The 15,260-nt window shown below is 44.8% G+C and overlaps 1 protein-coding gene, 2 long non-coding RNA genes and 1 other non-coding gene across 11 annotated transcripts; 2 read left to right on the top strand and 2 right to left on the bottom strand.

The window, feature by feature from the left end:
• Positions 1-2,361: 2,361 nt before the first annotated feature.
• Positions 2,362-3,396, top strand: LOC118550127 (uncharacterized). The gene is made up of 3 exons (XR_004924402.2): positions 2,362-2,471; positions 2,995-3,191; positions 3,278-3,396. It is a non-coding gene; the product is annotated as an uncharacterized LOC118550127 (long non-coding RNA).
• LOC118550126 (uncharacterized) lies at positions 2,411-5,657 on the bottom strand. 4 transcript variants are annotated; one of them, XR_013440623.1, is made up of 4 exons: positions 5,532-5,657; positions 3,529-3,562; positions 3,299-3,399; positions 2,411-3,129 (listed from the first exon to the last, which is right to left on the bottom strand). It is a non-coding gene; the product is annotated as an uncharacterized LOC118550126 (long non-coding RNA). The 4 variants fall into 4 exon arrangements; XR_004924395.2 differs by having other exon boundaries at positions 3,299-3,562; XR_004924397.2 differs by having other exon boundaries at positions 3,299-3,562; positions 5,511-5,651.
• TRNAR-ACG (transfer RNA arginine (anticodon ACG)) lies at positions 5,511-5,583 on the bottom strand. Its single transcript has one exon. It is a non-coding gene; the product is annotated as a tRNA-Arg (tRNA).
• Positions 5,658-5,815: 158 nt separating the features above from the next.
• Positions 5,816-14,868, top strand: PRMT5 (protein arginine methyltransferase 5). 5 transcript variants are annotated; one of them, XM_036114790.2, is made up of 17 exons: positions 5,816-6,049; positions 6,743-6,861; positions 7,174-7,259; positions 7,428-7,562; positions 7,948-8,060; positions 8,206-8,255; positions 9,329-9,492; positions 9,972-10,133; positions 10,308-10,385; positions 10,478-10,536; positions 10,624-10,746; positions 10,833-11,008; positions 11,919-12,028; positions 12,276-12,369; positions 12,552-12,668; positions 12,879-12,943; positions 14,315-14,868. In XM_036114790.2, the coding sequence occupies exons 1-17, from the start codon at positions 5,940-5,942 to the stop codon at positions 14,465-14,467; spliced, it is 1,914 nt and encodes a 637-aa protein (XP_035970683.1). In that variant the 5' UTR covers positions 5,816-5,939; the 3' UTR covers positions 14,468-14,868. The 5 variants fall into 5 exon arrangements, with proteins under 5 accessions (XP_035970683.1, XP_035970684.1, XP_035970687.1 ...); XM_036114791.2 differs by having other exon boundaries at positions 5,817-6,135; XM_036114793.2 differs by lacking the exon at positions 5,816-6,049 and adding an exon at positions 6,149-6,322.
• The last annotated feature ends 392 nt before the right edge of the window (positions 14,869-15,260 follow it).

Here is a 15,260-nt window from a genome sequence, read left to right as displayed (position 1 = left end):
AAACATGTTTATTACAGAAAATTTGGAAAATACCATTTTTCCCCACATATCAAAGTCATTATGTACAGTTTGTAATCTTTGTCACAGAAGAGCATATCATTGAGCGCTCCTCCATGTTATTAAATTTTCTCTGGCTACATTGATTTTAATGGCTGCTTAAGATTTCATTGCATGGATGATTTATTTAACCATACCCCTATAGGATATCCAACTTGTTGTTTTACATTCTTTATAATCATAAAAAAAAATGCTACACTAAGCATTTCTCTTAATTAATCTTTGTCCTAGTTTGTGAAGATTGTCTAGGATACCTTTCTAGAAGGAAAATTATAGATGATATGCCTTAAGGTTAAGATCAAAGGCTCTGGAGTCAGTTGACCTAAGTTTGCACCCCATCTAAACTCCTTTTTAGTGGGGCAAATCGCTTTATCTTTCTAAGACCAAGAGAATAATACCTCCTACCTCACAGGGTTCTTGGGAATGTAGAGTGCTTTTCATAGAACCTGTCACAAAATAAGGGCTCAGTAGGTGTTAGATGATTTTATTATTACAAATTAAATCATATATTTAATCACAAACATGTATACACATATAACTGGTCTGTTTCTGGGCTACTGGTTTAGCTCTTTTATTCTATTCTTATACCAACTGAACGTTGTAGCCCTTTATTTATATACTGCTTATTTCATAAAAGGTTTAAGGTAAAGGGCTTAAAATATAGAGTCAGTTCCTTCTCCTTTCTCCTCTTTTTTTGAATTTTCTTTACTTTTCTTGTCTGATTTTTATTGCAGATGAACAGTAGAATCATTTTTATCAAGTAACAAAAGATTCCATTAGAGTTGTGATTGAATGTTGTAAAAGCGAGAAATTAATTTGGTAAGAATTGACATCTTTATAACATTCCTTTTTTTTTTTTTTTAAAGAACACGGCTTGTCTCTCCATTTTTTTCATTGTATCTCTCAGCAAAACTCTGTAATTTTCTTTATATAGGTTCCTCACATTTTGCAGGAAGGTGCCAGCTAAGCATTTTATAGCAGCATTATTGTTACCATTGTGAATGAGAAAAAACTAATCACAGTATCAAAGGCTTATTGTGTGCAGGGTAGGTTCTCAATGTTTTTCTATTTTTAACTAATTTTTTTTTTTTTTAAAGATTTTATTTATTTTTTTGACAGAGAGAGACATAGCGAGAGCAGGAACACAAGCAGGGGGAGTGGGAGAGGGAGAAGCAGGCTTCCGCAGAGCAGGGAGCCCGATGCGGGACTCGATCCCAGGACTCTGGGATCATGACCTGAGCCGAAGGCAGACGCTTAATGACTGAGCCACCCAGGTACCCCTATTTTTAACTAATTTAAACTTAACTAATCCTCCTAACAGCTTTATGAGATAAGAACTATTATTTACATTCTCATTTTATGGACGAGGAAACTGAGGCCAGAGAGATTATGTACATGTAGTTAGTAAGTGGATGAACAGAGCTTTAACCATCTAGCTCCACAGTCCATGATCTTAACTATCATGTTATTGGGATATTTTTATTAATTATGTCTTCTGACTGGTTATTCTCAGCATTTAAAAGGCTACAGATTTATATTGTATTTGTCATGTATCAAGTACTTTTCTGAATTCTATTATTAATTCTCATCATTTTAACATTGATTCTCATGGATTCTCTATGTGTACAATCATATCATCTACAAACTGATAAATTTGTTTCTCTCTTTCCAAAAGTTATAACCCCCTTTTAAAATTTCCAGCCTATTGTATTTGATTTTTCAGACTAATACTAAATAACACAGTGATGAGACTAGACATTCTTGTTTTTACATAAATTGTTGACTTCATATATATACATGTGTTTATATATGAAGAATATTAAGACTATTAGGAGTGTTTATAGCAAATGGAATTGACTTGCCACGTTCTCTTTGGTGACTATTAAAATGATCAGATGTTTTTCTTGTTTGGTTTATTTTTGACCTTTTGTATAAATAAATTTCCTAATACCTAATCTTGTCTTAAGTCCCAAGATTAAACCCTAGTTGGTTTTTATGTAATTATTATATTAATATACTGCTGTCTTTTATATGTTAATCTTAAATATTTTAGGATTTTTACATTTATATTCATAAGTGAGATTGGTCTAGAGGGTTTTTTTGGGGGGGCTTCTGCTGACAGGTTTTGATATTCGGTATATTCTGGCTTCGTAAACAAATCAGGTAGTTTTCCATCTTTTTCTGTGTTCCAGAACAATTTCTACTTTCTATTCATTTTGACAGATAAACACTGTATAATAGAGCTGACAAGGAAGAGAATGCAAATCGGCACAGATTATTTTGCCTCAGTAACTCTGCCACTTTGGTAGCTGCAGGACAGCCTTGATTGCACAGAAGCAATTTGGAGCAGTAGGAGGGTCAAATGGGCCTTTATTTTGGTGTGGAAGAGTCTAGCTGGCTGGGCAGGCACAGAGGTGAGTGAAGGGGCGCTGGGGAGGGAGGCAAGTGCTGAGGGAGAAGCGGAGGACCAGAGATGAAGGGAGTGTTTACAATGGGCTGGAGGTGTTTAAACAAGGTCACAAAAACAGGATCAGGTAAAAGAACTGGGCCTGGAGGTGAGGAATGTGAGGGGAGGGGGCTTGAGGGGCAAGGGGAGAATTATCTGCGAGAGGATACTCTTTCCTTTCCAGAAAAGTTTCCAAGGTTCTGCCTGTTGGTCACTGGTTCCTGTTGAAGAAAGTCCCATTATTTGTCACCCAGGGTATTTGACCCTCTGTCCTACCATCTCCCTACCTTTTCATCTCAGCCAAGGCTTGCATCCAGTAGGCCTTCCATCAGCAACTTACATGCTTCTGAGCACGAGTTCACCATGGAGGGCAGAGCAGAGGGAGGCCAATCAGAAGACAGACTTCCCCAATTCTGACTTTATCCTTAGGGCCAAGTCCTTTACAAGGTGCTCTATTTCTTTTTCACTCTTTCGCTTCTGCTTCTCTCCAGCTCATATAGGCAGCCCCACAGTACCTGCTGTTTTTAGAAGTCACAGGAAAGTGCTGTCGGAAAGGCGGGGAGCATGGTGGTACAGAATTACTGGGAACTGTTCAGCAGCATGCTTGCCGTAGAGCTGAGGCCATTCTGAACGACAAAACAAAGGCATCACAGACAAATGAAATTCAGCCATGTGAAGTTATTTTAAGGTCAGCCAGAAATTCCAGGCTCTTTTTGCACAAGTTCTTTTGAAAATTACTTTAACCGATGGCAAAACTGACATTACTTTTCACAGATATTCCTCTCTCCCTCTTACCCATGGATGGCTTAGTTAACAACCAACAGAGCAGCCACCAGCTTGACATCAGGAGGAAGACGCCAGGAGCACAGATGGTGCACAGCCCAGATAATTAGCTTCTGAAGAAGAAACAACATCTAGTAAGTCTTCTCCGAATGGAGAGTTTGGTTGGGCACAGCTGGGGCAGAGAACAAGCCGGCCTCCTCAAAATTCTTTTTTCCCTCTTAAAATGTCGACGGAGCACTCACCCACTTCCTGTGGACAACCATCTACTCATAAGACCTGCAGGGAAGAATTCCAAATAAATATTGTTGACACTCCACCCTAAAGGAGGGTAAGCATAACTCCCTACTCCTTAAGTGTGGGATGCACATGGTGACTTCCTTCCAATGAGCACAGGATGGAAGGGTGTGGGGAGAGTATAATTTTACAATGGAGGAACCTGATAAACACTGCTTTTGCCAGGTGATAAAGGTCAACATCAACAGTCATAAATTATGTTGATAGTATGTACTATTGATATGATAGTATGAAAATGACACTTTGTGATCTTCCTCCCCAAACCCATAATCCCAGTCTAATCATGAGAAAACAATCAGACAAATTCCAGTAGCGGGGCATCCTATAGTATGCCTGACCAGTAGTTCTCAAAACTATCAAGGCCACGAAAAACGAGGAACAACTGAGAAACCTGACACAGTCCAGAGGAGCCTAGGAGACATGACAACTATATGTAATATGGTATCGTGGATAGGATCTTGGAACAGAAAGAGGATATTAGGTAAACACTAAGGAAATCTGAATAAACTGTGGACTTCAGTTAATAATAATGTATCAGCATTGGTTCATGAAGTGTAATAACATTACATTAACCATACATGTTAAGATGTTAATGACAGAGAAACCTGTGGGGAGCTATATGGGAACTCGCTGTACTATCTGTGCAAATTTTCTGTAAATCTAAAACTGTTTTAAGAAATAAAGCCTAGGGATGCCTAGGTGTCTCAGTCGGTTGAGTGTCTGCCTTTGGCTCCGGTCATGATCCTGAGGTCCTGGGATGGAGTCCGCATCCGGCTCTTTGCTCAGTGGGGAGCCTGCTTCTCCCCGACTGACACTCCCCCTGCTTGTACTCTCTCTCTCTGACAAATGAATAAAATAAAATCTTAAAAAAAAAAAAAAAAAAAAAGCCTAGTAGTAGCTGTTGTTGGTAGTAGCTGTAGTAGTAATATCTGCAAGAATCAAATGAAGACTAAGATGGGACAAAAGCACTTCCAACTTTAGGCTTTAGGCATTTCCTTAAGTTGTTTGGCTTTTGGACTTTCCTCCTTCTGGAGCACTTACATTGCACCCAGGGTTCTTTACAGCTTATCCTATCCACACACTTACCATGTTTCCAAGGACTTTGTCCCCGACGGGCCAGGATAATCTCATTCAGTCTCGTGGCTTCTGTCACTACCTCTCTTCTGGCCATTTCCAAATCTTGTCTGGTTCACCTCACTGTTCATCCAACTCTCTATTACACAGCGCCCCCTAGGCGTCCAACTAATTCAGCATTTCCAAACCCGAACTCTCTCTTTTCCCTAAACCCACTTCCTTCTTGTTTCACTCACAGAGAGGCCAGAACCCAGACTCCTCTTTCTTACGGCTCCCTGCCAGGCAGTCCCTAAGTTCTGTCAACGCTTCCTTCTTTGGGCCTTTTGTGCTGTGTTCTCCTTTCCATCCCCGCTGCCAGGCCCTCAACACCTTTGGGCTCTCTGCCTTCAAGTATTCCCTTTCTCTTCCCTGTGTCTTTCCTTGCTTCATTCCTCTCCTTCCGTTCCGTCCCTCTAACAAGAATGAAGATATTTTCCCAGGCCTCCGCCAGGCAGTTCATCACTCCTCTCTGCTGTAATGCCTCACTATGAATTAATGTGTGTGTATGTGTTTATTTACCTTTTGTGTTTGAGATACAGCATCATGAGGAATTAGTGGCTGAGTTGACACAATCTATTTGTAAATATACTAAGGCCCATACAAAGCCCATTTTAAGAGCACCAGACACTCTGAATTAGTTAACGGAAAAAGCTGCCATAAGAAGGCCGCAGAACTCAATGAAATTAAGACCTGAAAAGTGAAGGCGTGAAAAGATAACAAGGAAACTTCCGAAAGTGTAAGGAAAGGGAGGGAGACTTAAAAGATGCTGCTTACGACCATATAACCATGGGATGCAATAAAGAAACTTTAGTCCCACCGAGCCAGCCAGGAGTCGAACCTGGAATCTTCTGATCCGTAGTCAGACGCGTTATCCATTGCGCCACTGGCCCTGAGACGACTATCTTCGTCTCAGTGATGATACTTCAAGCTTACATTGCGGGGTTTCATGGGACGTGTAGTCCCTTAACGGAGGTCTATGAGTGCACGAAGCATTATGGGAGATTGAAGTTCGTCGAGAACCAGCCCCTGAGATTGGTGGATCTTCCGGAGCCACGTCGTACGTCACTATGCAGCCCGCGGATTGGCGGGAAGAGCCACTCCCCACCCCCTCAGTCTCCTGCTCTGAAGCCGTGGAAGACGCTCTGGTTGTTAGGGCGACTCATCCCGCCTTCCGGGGGCTTTTTTCTGGTTTTGTGATTGGCTGCTAATATCAAGGAATCCCGGCGTGGACAGCGCGAGGGAAAAGATGGCGGCGATGGCGGTCGGAGGTGCCGGTGGGAGCCGCGTGTCCAGCGGGAGGGACCTGAACTGCGTCCCCGAAATAGCTGACACTTTGGGGGCTGTGGCCAAGCAGGGGTGAGGGCCCAGACCTCCGCAAGCGGAATGCGGGCTCCGAACTCGGGGACGAAGAGGGACAGACTAGTCATCCCCGAGAGGCAGGGGTGAGGGGGTCGGAGTGGGTAAGGTTAGGGCGGGAGGAACCATTACTCCTTGGGGGAGGATGGAGAAGCCTTAGGCCCTGGAGCGTGAAAAAAAACAAAAAACAAAACAAAACAAAAGAGAACCCAAACAAACAAAAACTTGCTGGGGCGTATGGTCGCTGAGCCCCAAAGTCACGGGAGTTGTCAGGTAAACTCAAAAAGGACTAGAGACCTCTAGGGCCCCGGAGAGCGGGATTATAGTCTGAGAGTGGGGGGGAGCGTTAGAGGGTTAGGGAGAGAAGAGATAAACCTTGAGGGGGAAGGCATGGGCGGTACTGGGGCAAATCTGGATGTAACAGTCTTGGAAAACCGGTGACAGCAGAGTAGAAAATCCACTTGGCGTGGGTTTTTATCTTTTCTCCTTTTCCATGCCTGTGTTTTGGGAAGAAACAGGCACAGTACAGCGGAAGTGTTAGGCCCCAAAGTGGGCTGAACTCAGCAGTCCAGTCGGGTGACTGATGGCAGCTGAAAGGGTTGTGCAGAATTGAGATAGCCTAATCCAGTTACTTGGATCTTTAGGCACTGCTGCTCTCTTTACATGACGATTCTGGGTCTGTCGCGGTTGTAGGTTTGATTTCCTCTGCATGCCTGTCTTCCACCCGCGTTTCAAGAGGGAGTTCACTCAGGAACCTGCTAAGAATCGGCCTGGCCCCCAGACACGATCAGACCTACTGCTGTCAGGAAGGGGTAGGGACCATCCCATATGCCCCTTAATTATTAGAGGCAGTAACAACTTCTGTTCTAACAGTGCCCTCATTCTCCTTTCCTGACTTGGATATATTGGTTAGTCCTGGGACATAGATAACTCTTCTTGTTTTCTTCTTGCTTACCTGCTAAAAAAGCCTTAGCCTGTTTTGCATCAGGCTATCCCACATCTGTGATAGAAAAAGTCTTTGTCTCTCATCTCTACTCTCTATTCCCTGTTAAGAACTAGAAATTGAACAAGTAAAGTGCTGAACCTCATTTAGTCTTTGTCTTTCTTGGATGGGGGGAGTGCAGACTGGAATACGCTAATTGTGGGAAAGCTATCTCCATGGATTCGTCCAGACTCAAAAGTGGAGAAGATCCGCAGGAACTCCGAGGCGGTAAGACTGTTTGACCTCTCCACTGGATCTTTCTAGAGATCAGGTCCGTAACCCGGCTGGGTGCAGAGAGCAGTTTTTTCCTCCCATAACTTAGTAAATCTAATATAATACAACTAAAGCTATTTGGGTTGCTAGCTCTTAACCTTTTCCTCTTGATCTCCATTCCAGGCCATGTTACAGGAGCTGAATTTTGGGGCATATTTGGGTCTTCCAGCTTTCCTGCTGCCCCTAAATCAGGAAGATAACACAAACTTGGCCAGGGTTTTGACCAACCACATCCACACTGGCCACCACTCATCCATGGTATGGCCGAGGGCCTCATTTCCTGCTGCTTATTATGGTAGTCAGGCTGTGCTAGGTACCTTCTTGTTCCTAGCCATTCAGTAAAGGGTGCATTTGGCAGAACTGAAATGTCAGTACTGCCTACCACCATCTAAAAGTAGTAAGCAGAGGGGTAGAAAACATACAGAATGTACAATTATTTCTAGAAACTTACAGTTGCAATAATGAACAGGGGAGATATTTACAGAAGGATATATACAAGATATGAGTACGTGTACGTATAATCACAAGTTGGGAAAAAACATAAAAGGATTAACTTGAGATCTGGATCAAGATAATTGAAGGAAGCTTTTGGACCCAGTGAGTTCAAAATAGACTTCTAAATAGGGTACTTGTTCATGTGCAGTTCTGGATGCGGGTACCCTTGGTGGCTCCAGAGGACCTTAGAGATGATATCATTGAGAATGCGCCAAGTACACACACAGAGGAGTATAGTGGAGAGGAGAAGACATGGATGTGGTATGTCTCCTTTTGCTGCTGTACCAGGGCAAAGGGTAGGGGGAGGGGAAGTACAGGGTGGATCCTGTAGGGTGGTCTCCTCCAGCTGTGGTGATTGGTGGGCCGTATATATTGACTGTATTTTGCTGTATTTGACCCTGGACAGGTGGCACAACTTCCGGACCTTGTGTGACTATAGCAAGAGGATTGCGGTGGGTAAGTCCACAAGGGTCCTGGGATAGGTGTCTTTTCTCAGACCTCCTGTGAATAAGAATCAGGAGTTACAGAGATGCCAAGTGAAGTGTGTGCATTTTTGATAACTGTACTTCTGGCGACTTTACAGTTTAAAATGCTACTTTTTATCAATTTTTATAAAAATGCAGAATTTTGTTTTGCTTTTTTTTAAAGCTATGTTGTTAGCACACAGAACACTTCATTATTGTTTTAGGGGAAGGGGACATGTCACTAATAGAGTATCTCCGAAGCTAGATTAATACTGGGAGGGGGGGCAGAGGGGGTTACTTTTCCCTTCTAGTTTTGAGAAACTTCCTCTTGGTTCCCAGGAGGAGGGATTCCTTGGTGTTGACACACATTAGCCACCTTGGCACAGATGCCTTGTGGTGTGGAAAAACTAAAATTTATTTTTTACATTTTCTTCTCCCTCTCTGCCTTCAACATGGACTTGACTCCCTTAAACCCAGGGACCTGTTGGAACCTGACCCCAAAACATGGTTCCTAGTTTGTCAGGCAATATGGACTTTGCAGTGTCACCATGGAGATGGCATCCCTCAAAAGAATTCCTTTTTTAGCTTGTGGATCTTCAGATTGAAAATTCTGCTATTTTCATTTGATTTCCTGAAAGTCAGTGTTGGCTTGTGAAAAGTTGTTAACATGCTAAATGTGAACCGTCAACCCTCATTCTGAACTCCCTGTTCAGAGCATCACATAAAGACTTCATTGGGTTTTATAGTAAGCTCTCTGATTTTGGTAGTCCACTGAGGAAGGGAGTTTGAAAGTAGTTGTATACTCTTGAGGATTGTCTGCCCACGTCCTGCCTGAAATACCATGAGTGTTTATGAAAAGTATCTTTAGTGAAGCTGGATACAATTAAAAAAAAAACAAGAAAAAGAATCAGGAGTTTCATGTATACTTGGCTGCTGGGCAGTTTTGCTACTTTCTCTATGCCTCAGTGGGCCTTGCTCTTAGGGAGTAAACAGATCTTGCACAAAAAAGCACAAAGGAAAGCCATCTTGCCTAGCAGTAGGTAACTGGTCTTCATCTTTTCGTAGCTCTTGAAATTGGGGCTGACCTCCCATCTAATCATGTCATTGATCGTTGGCTTGGGGAGCCCATCAAAGCAGCCATTCTCCCCACCAGCATTTTCCTGACCAATAAGAAGGGATTTCCTGTTCTTTCTAAGATGCACCAGAGGCTGATCTTCCGGCTCCTCAAGGTGGGTGGTAGAAGGGTTTCAAAGGTACTCCAGCTAATCCTCTTGCCTTACTTACATGTGTGTGATGCTTTTTTTCCTGTGGGGCTTTCTTTTCCTCTCTGGTTTCTGGAGAGCAATTTCAGCATAGTTGGAGGTCTTGAGAACAAAGACGCAAATGGCAGTAAGAGTCCCAGAAACATTTTAAAAGGAACCAGATCTCATGAGAACTTTACAGAAGGTTTCATTTAAGATGTTACAGCACGGATCCATGGGGCTGTTTGAGCCAGGATGATGCTTATATGACATAGGAGGGACATAGGAGGGCTTTATGAGTTTATTGAAGCCTCATGCTGTTCTCTTGATACCTGGAGGGATTTGTTGAACTAGAAGACTGCTGGTCCAGGTCTTATTTTACGCTAGGGTTCTTTGGCCATAAACCATAACAGTATCCCAGAATCTTGGTTCGAGGACTGCGTCTGATGGTCTGACCTCTCTCACAGTTGGAAGTACAGTTCATCATCACAGGCACCAATCACCACTCAGAGAAGGAGTTCTGCTCTTATCTCCAGTACCTGGAATACTTGAGTCAGAACCGCCCTCCACCCAATGCCTACGAACTCTTTGCCAAGGGCTATGAAGACTATCTGCAGTCCCCACTCCAGGTGGGTCTGGAGTATGCTGAGAGGAGGGAGCTTGTGGGGGAAATGTCTCTGGCAGTAGCTGCCCTAAAATCCTACCAAAGCTCAGGAGGCAGTGGGAAAGTTTTTGGTATTCTGGTACATTGACCCTGCCAGAAACTGGCTGCCTAACTTTGCCTTTTTCCTCTCGTTCATTAGCCGCTGATGGACAATCTGGAATCTCAGACATATGAAGTGTTTGAAAAGGACCCCATCAAATACTCTCAGTATCAGCAGGTATAGGGTGGGTCCGGGTCAAGTATAGGACCGGGATGACCTGGGTGAAGATGGGATTGTAGCCACGAGTTCTTCTCTCCCTCCTTCTCCAGGCCATCTATAAATGTCTGTTAGATCGAGTGCCAGATGAAGAGAAGGATACCAATGTGCAGTGAGTGCTCTTCCCCATAATCCCAGAGATTTGCATAGTTACTTCTTTATCTGCTGAGTCAGCTGACACTTCCTCTTGCTTTCTCAGGGTGCTAATGGTGCTGGGAGCAGGCCGGGGTCCCCTGGTGAACGCTTCCCTGCGGGCAGCCAAGCAGGCTGACCGGCGGATAAAACTGTACGCTGTGGAGAAGAACCCAAATGCCGTGGTGACGTGAGCAGCAACATCCTTGCTGGAAAGTTTGTCTCCAGTGCCAGTTTTTCTTATCAGTGTCCTCACTTGCATTATCTTTATCTTAGGTTAGAGAACTGGCAGTTTGAAGAATGGGGAAGCCAGGTGACGGTAGTCTCATCGGACATGCGGGAATGGGTGGCTCCAGAGAAAGCAGACATCATCGTCAGTGAGCTTCTAGGCTCCTTCGCTGACAACGAACTGTCACCTGAGTGCCTGGATGGAGCCCAACACTTCCTAAAAGGTGCCTCCAGGCTGGCATGTACTGAGTAAGGGGAATGGATTATCAGCTAGGAAGGCTGTGGCAGGTTGCGGGGGCTGGGGTGGGGGTGGGGGATAGGGCAGTAGCAGCGGAGAAGGTTGCAAGGTTTAGGGGAAGGTGGGTTGGATTGGGGTCAGTGCCCTTAGCAAATGAAGTAATCTTTCTGAACCTCAGCATTCCCATCTGTAAAATGACAGGAGTGGACTAGAGCAGTTTCTCAGTCTGAGGTCTGTGGATTCCCTGCACTGACATGATATGTACCTTAGGCTTAGCTTTCATCCAGATCTCAAAGGGCTTTTATGACCCCACAGAAGACTACTAGATTAGAATATCTTAGGTTCTTTCCAGTTTGTTTTTTTTTTAAAGATTTTATTTATTCATTTGAGACACATAGATACAGAGAGAGAGAGCATGAGCAGGGAGAGAGGCGGAGAGGGAGAAGCAGGCTCCCCGCTGAGCCAGGAGCCCGATGTGGGGCTTGATCCCAGGACCCTGGGATCATGACCTGAGCCGATGGCAGACGTTTAACCATCTGAGCCACCCAGGCGCTCCTGGTTCTTTCCAGTTTTAATCTTGTAAATTAACCTAGAAGTAGAATCTCCTATGACAGGAGTTGGGAGTAGGTTGGCCTGGGAATGTGACAATATGGAGCAGCCTGGGTCTGTTTTTTGGATTTTTTGTTTTGTTTTGTTATAATTTTTATTTTAAGTAGGCCCCATGCCCAACACGGGGCTTGAACTCACAACCCTGAGATCAAGAGTTGCACGCTCCACCAACTGAGCCAGCCAGGTGCCCCTGCCTGGTCGGTTTTGATGTGGGAAGTTTGAACCTTCAGTTAGTCAGACACACCATTTCATCTCTTGGGAACTTTTATGACCCTCCTGCTCTGCAGATGACGGTGTGAGCATCCCTGGGGAGTACACCTCCTTTCTGGCTCCCATCTCCTCCTCCAAGCTGTACAATGAGGTCCGAGCCTGTCGGGAAAAGGACCGAGACCCTGAGGTAAAAAGCCACCCTCTTCTGGAGAGCTCTATTCTCTTTAGTCCTCTTTTTTGTTTTCTATATTAGCATCAACTGTTTTCTTCTGCTGGAGAAGATGAAGAGGTGAAGGAGATGGGAATGTGGGAAAATGGTTGAATTGAAAATGTTTTTATCCTTTTCTGTGTCCTGGAGGCTCAGGCTTCCTTCCCTGGGAGAGTGGATATGTCTTGCCTATCTGCTCCAGCTCTTGCTTGGTCTCTCGGGACAGGCCCAGTTTGAGATGCCTTACGTGGTGCGGCTACACAACTTCCACCAGCTGTCTGCGCCCCAGCCCTGTTTCACCTTCAGCCATCCCAATAGAGGTGGGTTCCTGTGTGGCTGTCCTCTGATTGGATGGGTGAGAGCTTACCTTCTGGGTTCTTTTGCTATCCTGGGTAGGGTAGGGTAGCTGTCTCTAGGCTTCCCTTCTTAGTTCTTGCTCTTGCTTTCCCAAGTTGTCTGGAGCTTCTGGTCCCTTATCATCCACACATCTCTTCCCTAACAGATCCTCTGATTGACAACAACCGCTACTGTACCTTGGAGTTTCCCGTGGAGGTGAACACAGTGCTACATGGCTTTGCAGGCTACTTTGAGACTGTGCTTTATCAGGACATCACCCTGAGTGAGTGTCTGGGGCAGTGGATGGCAGGGTTAGGGTATGTTATCTGGGCAGCTTATGTACATGTTTCACTTAGAGTCACAGGGAGCCCAGGAATCAGTGAATGTGGGTCTTTGATTACTTATTTCTCTGTTCACAGAAGACACTCCCCTCAGCCCAGGCAAAAAGTAGAGTCACAGAGACCTCAATTTTTCATTATTTTTTTTCACACAGGTATCCGTCCAGAGACTCACTCTCCTGGGATGTTCTCATGGTTTCCCATCCTCTTCCCCATTAAGGTAGGAATCACCTTTAACACTCAGTGGGTTAAGGAGTGACTTTTGCCATTGGTGTTCTGCCCCTTCCCTCCTGTCAGGATGATGCTTGACTGTGACCCATGTTCTAGTGCTCCCATATGCTCTTGGAGCCCCGTTGTAGGTATTGAGATGTCTTCAGTGCCCTTCTACTTGGCTTCCCCACAGCTCCTGTCTACTCTTCTGTCCAGTCTCTACCTTAGCTAGAGTCATCTTTTTAAAACCCAAATCTGATCATATTTCTGTCCTGCTTAAAATCCTTCAACGACTTTGGGCTGCCTGGGTGGTGCAGTCAATTAAGTGTCTGACTCTCGCTCTCGGCTCAGGTTGTGATTTCAGGATCCTGTGGGCTCCGTGCTAAGCATGGAGTCTGCCTGGGATTCTCTCTCTCTCTCTCTCCCTGCCCCTCCCACTTTTGCACACGCGCTCTCTTTCTCTCAAATAAATACATCTTAAAAAGCAAAACAAAAAAAAACAAAACAACCCTTCAATGACCTCCTACTGCCCTCAGGATAAAGATTTAACATTGTAAGACTTGGTGTGATCTAGTTTTAGTTTGTCTTTTCAGCTACTGTCCCCTTGATTACATTGCCATCAGCCCTATGGACCTTCTTTTTTTTTTTTTTAACTTGAAATATAATTAACAGTGTTGTATTAGTTTCAGGTGTAGAACATAATGATTCAACAAATCTGTACATTACTCAGTGCTCATCATGATTCTAATACCTTGTCTTCTTTCCTGCTTCAGGCTTTCACACCTTTCTCCTTTGTCTGGAAAGTTCTTTGTTCATCTCTTCACCCAGTTAACTTATCTTCCAGGTCCCCTTAAACATTCCTCTTGTCCGATAACTTTCCCTGACCACCGGGACTAGGTGTGCACTCCCTCTCATAGGTGCTCTTGTAGTGCGTGTTCTCTGCATGTTCACGGCACTCCTCACACTTTCAGTTATCTGTTCAATGTCTGATGGTTCAGTTCTGATTATTCATTCTAAAAGACTTCAGATAGGGGCACCTGGGTGGCTCAGTCGTTAAGCGTCTGCCTTCGGCTCCGGTCATGATCCCAGGGTCCTGGGATCGAGCCCCGCATCGGGCTCCCTGCTCCGCGGGAAGCCTGCTTCTCCCTCTCCCACTCCCGCTGCTTCTGTTCCCTCTCTTGCTGTGTCTCTCTCTGTCAAATAAATAAATAAAATCTTTAAAAAATAAAAACAAAAAAAGAATAAAAAAAAACTTCAAATAAACTTCATGAGGGTTGGAACGTCACGTTTTATCCTCTTCTCTCCACGCTTAGCTCAGTAGTACATTGCCACATACAGTTCATCAGCTCTACCCTGAACCTCCCTGTCTTTCTTCTTGCAGCAGCCCATTACGGTACGTGAAGGCCAGACCATCTGTGTGCGTTTCTGGCGATGCAGCAATTCCAAGAAGGTGTGGTATGAGTGGGCTGTGACAGCACCAGTCTGTTCTGCTATTCACAACCCCACAGGGCGCTCATACACCATCGGCCTCTAGCCCTGCCCGCAAGTGTTCAGAGCCTTGGAAGCAGCTTCAAGTTCTGCTCCTGTGGCACAGAAAGTGCAGTACAGCTGTGGGCTGTGATTCCCCTTGCCCATCGGAGTGGAGCATTTCAGTCTGCTTTCCTGCCTTACATCAAGGTGGGCAAAGGATGAGAATTAATTGCAGGGCTCAAGCCACCAATCTGTGAAGACTTCAGGCCAGGGTGGGAGGAATTAGTGCTGGATCTGAAGCTCCTCCAACAGGCACTCGGCCTCAAGCGCTCCCTGGAATAGCCCCGAGAACATGTGGATTGAACACATTTTCAGCCCTTTCCCTGCCCATCTCTGTTCCTGTTATGATGGTTTTGTGTGGGAGGAAATACAAATAAAGTGAAGTTACAGCCTTTTCCTGCTCCAGCCCTGCTGCCCCGCGCCTCTGCTTTCTCATACCTTACTTAAACCTAGGCGTATTCAATCTATGCCTTTATCCAAGACCCAAAGGGTCCTCACTTTGTTTCCTATTTAGGAAGCTTAATGGTCACTCTTGGACTCCTGGGTCTAGGTTTTCCCGACCAGCTGCAAAAAGGTCTTGTCCATTAAGACCTGTGATTAGTCTTTTCTCTGGGGAGGAAAGATTGCCCCGGTGGAGAAAGATGGGAGTAGTGAGTGAAGCCAGCTTCCCTTCCACTTTCCTGACAGCTACCTCTTGGGAGGGAAACTGGAAGCCATGCAGGCCTCTCCAGCAAGAAGCCACCTGTTTTGTTTGAATAAAGTCACGTGGTTAGATTTTGAAGTCAGGAGTCCCAATT

This window comes from Halichoerus grypus, chromosome 8 (genome assembly GCF_964656455.1).
Source record: "Halichoerus grypus chromosome 8, mHalGry1.hap1.1, whole genome shotgun sequence".
Lineage (NCBI taxonomy): Eukaryota > Metazoa > Chordata > Mammalia > Carnivora > Phocidae > Halichoerus > Halichoerus grypus.
The sequence above is the reverse complement of the archived record's forward strand: the minus strand, read 5'-3'. Positions and strand labels throughout refer to the sequence as shown.